The sequence below is a fragment of the Colobus angolensis genome, unplaced genomic scaffold (genome assembly GCF_000951035.1).
Source record: "Colobus angolensis palliatus isolate OR3802 unplaced genomic scaffold, Cang.pa_1.0 Scaffold331, whole genome shotgun sequence".
Lineage (NCBI taxonomy): Eukaryota > Metazoa > Chordata > Mammalia > Primates > Cercopithecidae > Colobus > Colobus angolensis.
In genome coordinates, this window is record NW_012116611.1 from 1,235,398 (window position 1) to 1,242,177 (window position 6,780).

Consider the following 6,780-nt stretch of genomic DNA (forward strand, 5'->3'; position numbering starts at 1 on the left):
TGGACAAATATATGTTTATAATAAAGACTAGATTCTATAGATTATTCAACAGCATAACTATTCTATGAAGAATATATTGAGAATATGTATTTGTTGTTGTTACTCCATACTGTCTGTTGATATAATCACCCTCTGAGTGAAATCATTTAAAAATGTTTATAGTGTAAGTACAGTTTCAAATTTTCACATAGTGCATACTTTTTATGTTATTTGTGCAATGATATTTTGAATTATAGTGTCTTTATTGAAAAAATACAGTAAAACATCAGGAATAACTGGAAGGACAAACAGCCAAATGCTTAAAGATCCAAAATGCCATGCAATTCCAAATGCTTTGAAATCTTAGTAACTTACATATCAATATTGAACTTCTAATTTTCTCTACTCTCTATTAATTAATAAGTAGCCTAGTGTCTCTCAGTTAAATAATACAAGTCACTTGCTTGCTTTTATTTTTGTGTCATCCTTATTCTGACTGTCAGGTACTTCTAGGTGTTCCTAAGAAGGAGCGAGTGTTATCATGAGAATATCTAGCAGAAGATAGTTTTCTCATAATAAGTTAGTGAAGGTTATTGTGTTTATATTCTACAAGCACAGATTCAGAAGCAAGACAGATACGTAACTTCCTCCATTCACAGAAGTGGCTCTTTCATGAAGCTGAGAATGAGAGATTTCAAAATTATCCCAGTGTTTCTTTCATTAAGCTGTGTGCTTAGACATTCACACAAATCCTTTATCCCAGCTAATAATGTTAAGCTCTCAAAAGATGGTGTAGTTTGAGTCTATTGAAAGAATAGAAAGTGTCATTTAGTAAAAAATAATAAAAATTGTTTAATGGAATTTTATTCACCCAGCTCTCTTTCAAATATCAAAAATGGTGATAGGTTTGACATTTTATCCTGCTTGTAAGCTAACAAGTTAACTTGCTGCAGTTTCAAAAGACATGGGACATCTGGGTCAGAGAGAAAATACTTTATTACTCAAGGGGCAGAGAAGGCAGCATGACCTTCATATTTGCATTGATTTCTCTTGCTCTTCAAGTCACATAAGGGTAACGCAGAGTGGCACAGGTAAATACTACACACAGTGAGTTCGTGTCACACACGAGGAACCTAGAGTTTAGGAAACTATCAATCAGGTAAGGGGGCTGCTTGCAAACTTGCCCAACCTTTGCCCTTGAAGGAGACATTATCTTTATTATACTGGTTAGGAAAGAAATCTATCCTCTGCCCTTGGGTCCAGCAGGGAGACGGTATCTCCAGCTTCTGAGCTTGTTTGCTATGCAAATACCCATTAAAAGACTGGATCAAAAGCTGTCAGTGTCTCTTCACAAGACGTGTAGCAACAATATGACAAATTTTCTCTACCTACCTACCCATTCACTAGCATGGGCTATAATGAGTCTTAGAAAAGTTGGAGATTTTCATATCTGAACCATGTTTAGGCTGCTGTTTCCTTTCCTCTTCCTGAACCCAGGTAATTAGAATACAGCAAGGACAAGAAGAGTAAATAATCCTTTACCAAATCCACAGATAACCCTAATCATCACTTTAGTGCACAATAATTGGTTCTTATTTCCTAGCTGGGTACTAGATGCAATAAATTATAAATGCCTGGTTACTCAAGTTTTACTGTTTCAAAAAAGAAAGTTTTTTAAAATTAATATTAGTTGTTAGCATCATACTATTCAAACATTTTAATAAAATGTATGGGTTGATTTAATATAATGATCTAAATAATTAAATAGTTTTTATTTCAAATAGACAATTGAGCAAATAACTACAGACTATATTTTCGTATATTGATGTATATTATACTTGAATACTAAATAATAGAAGTCTAATTATAATTCAAGTCTGTTTTATAGGATATGAATAACTATAGTACTGGATTCTTAGTGCATAAGTCCACAGTTTGTGGGCTTTTATCCCAAACCCTGATGCAACAAGGAATCCAAAAATCATATGTCATAGACAGTTACTCTATCTGTCCCTTTATTTCTATTGATTGAATTATCCAGGATTGGCTCTATGTAAAACTAATGGTATCAAACAATAAGTGGGCCCATTAAGAGTGAGAATAAAATCGAATATTGTTTGGGAATTCATTTTTTAAACATAATTTTGGAAAATTTCCCTCAATGCTTTTCATGCTTTCAATGTAACTTTTAAGGTATCTTGCATAAGCCAGAATAAAATTACTATCACACATGTGAGGCAGTCTGATTTTTTCATAAACCTGAAATTGTTCTGGTTAAATATGTCTACAACATAATTTATGAGGAGATATACAATGCACTGATGACACTGAAATGATAGGAGGCAAACAGAAAAAACTTTGTTATAAGATAAACTTTTGAAATATAATTTTAAATTCTAACTAGTAAAAAATTGAGAACATTAAAATAGTAAAAGGCTGCCATCTTCAGGGTTCTATAATTTATTTCTCCTAAAAAATGTATTCTACTCTGTGTTGAGTATATCATTTTCTGGTCATTGTCATGTTAAAAGTAAGCTAATATTTTAGATGCTAGTTACTATGTAAATATGAAGTAAAGAAAGTATCTTATACCCATATTTTATTAAAAAATTATGTGAAACAATTTTGAAAATTATTAATATAACCATAAATATACATGCTTGTTCCTACATCTTTAAGAAAAAATAAAGATATCTGTAAAGTGTTGAGTTGATTTGTAAATTAAAGAAAAAATAGAACACAGAGACAGGCACTGTGGCTCATGCCTGTAATCCCAGCACTTTGGGAGGCAGAGGTGGGTCAATCACTTGAGGACAGGAGTTTGAGACCAGCCTGGCCAACATAGTGAAACCCCGTCTCTAATAAAAATACAAAAATTAGCCAGGCGTGGTGGCACCCACCTGTAATCCCAGCTACTAGGGAGGCTGAGGCAGGAGAATCACTTGAACCCACGAGGTGGAGGTTGCAGTGAGCCGAGATCGTGCCACCGCACTCCAGCCTGGGCGGCAACAGAGTGAGACTCTGTCTCAGAAAAAAAAAAAGAATAAATAAAGTAAAAAATAGAACACTTTATTTTTTTGAACATTGGACTGAATTATTCATGGTTTTTTTTTAAGTAAAAGCATGGTTCCTCCACTTTGGTACTTATGAAAATCTTTCAAGTGGGCCGCTAGAGAAGGATAAATCTAGAATTGTTTAGTTTACATTTTTTGAATTTCTCCATTCTGACTTAATTCTAATTTTAATATGTCATTTCTAAAGTTTTAGCTAAATAGATGTCTTTGTATTTTTGAAAAAAAGTCAAAATATAAATACTATCGAGTTTAACTTTTTTCTGCATTCAAATTATGTTTTCAAATTCTGTGGAGGTTTACCAGCAAATATATTGATTCTGTGGATGGTAATATGTCAGTGATGAAACCTGTTTTTTAAATAGCAAGTGCTATTTTTTTTTTTTTTTTTTTTTTTTTAGACGGAGTCTCGCTCTGTCGCCCGCGCTGGAGTGCAGTGGCCGGATCTCAGCTCACTGCATGCTCCGCCTCCCGGGTTCACGCCATTCTCCTGTCTCAGCCTCCCGAGCAGCTGGGACTGCAGGCGCCCGCCGCCTCGACCGGCTAGTTTTTTTTTGTATTTTTTAGTAGAGACGGGGTTTCACTGTGTTAGCCAGGATGGTCTCGATCTCCTGACCTCGTGATCCGCCCGTCTCGGCCTCCCAAAGTGCTGGGATTACAGGCTTGAGCCACCGCGCCCGGCGCTATTTTTCTTTCATCCCTAGTTAGGAAAAGTGAAAAAAAGAAGAATGTTTCTTTTTTATTTTTGTTAGTTTCTACCTGATGGCTTATATTTATGTAAAATTATATTTCATATTCACAAGTAAATGGGATAAAAAATGATGTCTAATATATTTTTAATGGATAAATATTTTATTCAGTTTTTTTGAATTGTCTTTGTTTAATTGTTTAATCCATTGCTCACACTGAATAATGGTATCTGGAAGCATCAAATTTTCCGCCAGATGAACAAATTTGACCTGTTGTAGATGTAGCTTAAGTATCCTCTGCTTCAAGTTTAGAATTTCTATAATACAGCATATCTATGGATGAAATAAATTCTATATGCTATTTCAAATATAAATATATACATATTAAATAAGGCATAATGTGCCAAAAGTGTTCTATTCAATCCAGTTATGTTATATCATGCGGTGACAATAGCATGCATTTACTCTGTGACCTGGTAAAGTCATTCAGTTTTCTAGAAATTCCTTCCATACATTTAATCATGCCATGAAAATTAAAAGATTTAAGATTGTTGCAAAGATTAACACATAAAATTATGCTGGCATAGTGCTTCACATATAATGGGTACTCAAAGTATAAATTGTATTATATAATACATACATACTATATAAAATGCATGCATTGCATGTATGTTACATATTATATTCCTATATTCATTACATATTAAATATAAGATATGGTAAAAATATGAGGTGTAGTTATAGATTCTAATTTTAATATTTGAGTATGCAGATCAAATAAAAGAAGCATAGATGTTTGAGCTGCAAGAACAAGATAAGGAACATCTTAAATATGTGTAGACATTTGTGCATGTTGTATGGAGGGGAAGGTAAAATTTGGGTGGTGATTGTGAGCAATGGTGAATGTGCTATACAAGCAAAAAGATTTACAGTTATGCGGTATCAATTTAATATTTGTTCACTTTTACTTCAAACTATTTCACTTCTATCAAATGCTTTTTTATGAGTTTTGTTTTTATTTTGTATCATCAAAATGACCCAGGTATTGTGTATTTATAGTATGTTGGATCTTTTTATTCCAGACATAGGAATTTTTATCTAATTACAAATATACAATACAACTTTCTATGTCTCTTCAAATTGGTTTTTATTGAACATATGGAGAACATTTCAGATATGACATTTAGCAGAATCTCTGGAAACATCTGGTAGAACTTTGGCCCTCCGATATATCTTTGCTATCTTAGTCAGGATCCTGTTAACTTGGAGTCTTTTATGTTAACAATAGTTGTATCTACAAAAATTGATGTTAAGACAGTGAAAGCATTTACTTGGTTCAATTGCCGAGTCAGTATAGATGATGGGTCTGATATTTCAATGATGTACTTATAAAAGCAAAGTATAAACAGAGGTTTCCTCTCTCTCCATAGGTATTTCTTGCGGAGAATTACTATTAGTTTGTGTTCCTTTCTGCCTCTCCCTCTAATAATACTAAAATTTATGTTCATGAAATTTTGTCTTAGTTTAGTAGTCAAATTATGAATTTTAGAAGTTACGTTTTAAAATGAATTTACCCCAATTTAACTTAATTCCCAGGAGAGCAGCATGAATGATGTATTAATTCAAAGTAAGTGTTAAAAAGCCTTCCACAGATGGGACAAAAGTATTTCCAACCATTATTGGTGCTTACGATCATAACCTTCCTGGTATGATTATATCTCAATATATCCACAAAACCTTTTCTATTAAAAAGACTTTGAATTTGCATATGTGACATAAAGAGCACAGACCTCACAATAGCACGGAATCTGTATTTCCCTTTAGTGTCAGTTGATTTGCAAAATTTTCCTGATGTCATTCTCTCAGTGAGGGGACGGTGGTAGTGCACCCTCAAAGGCCTTCTAAATGTTATGGTTCTCTCTTGATGGATGAAACTATCTGGACTGTAAAGACATGTTATATAATTTCGCTTTACCCACATAGTATCCTGACATTCTTCAGCCTGAGAGAAATATCTCTCACATAGCAGACGGAGAATCATATTTCTTATCTCATGATTGCTAATAAATGGGACTCTCCATGAAGTTGAAAGTTGAAAACGAGTTTTGCGATTTATGGGGCAATTGTTTGCTTTCATCACAGCTTTCCCTGAGTGGGATTTTGATCTATCATTTAAGGGCTCGTTTTGGTCAATTTTCACTAGGAGGATTCTCGGATAGTTAACTCTTCCTAATTCTGACATAAGAGAGATCAATTTTCTCGGAATGGGGATCTGAAGGAGAAGAGGCTCTTCTTTTATATCTTCTTCTCGTTGATCTTTTTGGATCTCTGTTTCGAGCTCACTGTTTGCTGCTGCTTGAGGAACAGCATCTTCCTGGGAGGTTGCTGTGCCTGGCTCCCTGTTTATTGAGTTGGTTTCTACCTGATAGATCATGTTGAGATCAGCAGATGGAGACTCTATGTCTGTACTACAGTCATTAGAAGGCTCATTTTCAGAATTTTTGTGAGCATTTCCAGCTGCATCACTTCCTTCTTTAGTAGGAGAACTCATCCTGGGTTCTATTTATGAGAAAGAAGACAAAGATTTACTAAATTTATGTATGTTCCATTTTATAAGAAGTCAGTTCTTTGGTCATGGCAAAAAGCCTGTGAATGTGCTATTTCTGTGCCTTCTCACAACTATAAATATTGTATCAGACTCACAAACCCACAGGATAAAGTTAAAACTGAGAGCAAATGTAAGCTTCCTATTAAATATGTTTTCTCATAACTTAGTTATGGAATTTGAATAAACTTGGAACAACATAACCTCTCATTTAGCCATTTTAGGTATATACCCTATGCACTAGAACACATTTAGTTCTGGATAGAGGGCTCAATTATTTCCTTTCAGAGGGTGAATTATAAATAATTTTCATTGAATAAGATGGATCTGAATTACCTACCTGAGAATTTAAAATGGGGCTGAAATAGGAGGAAGGTGTTATAAGTGTATATATTTAAAAGAGAATTAAGATGTATGTGAAAATGAAAATGATATG

The 6,780-nt window shown here is 33.8% G+C and overlaps 1 protein-coding gene across 2 annotated transcripts; it reads right to left on the reverse strand.

Moving 5' to 3' along the window:
* Positions 1-4,871: 4,871 nt before the first annotated feature.
* Positions 4,872-6,290, reverse strand: CPXCR1 (CPX chromosome region, candidate 1). Of its 2 annotated transcripts, XM_011952073.1 has the most exons (2): positions 5,984-6,290; positions 4,872-5,923 (listed from the first exon to the last, which is right to left on the reverse strand). In XM_011952073.1, exons 1-2 carry the CDS (start codon positions 6,288-6,290, stop codon positions 5,325-5,327), a joined length of 906 nt encoding a protein of 301 aa, XP_011807463.1. In that variant the 3' UTR covers positions 4,872-5,324. The 2 variants fall into 2 exon arrangements, with proteins under 2 accessions (XP_011807463.1, XP_011807462.1); XM_011952072.1 differs by having other exon boundaries at positions 4,872-6,290.
* Between the last annotated feature and the right edge of the window lie 490 nt (positions 6,291-6,780).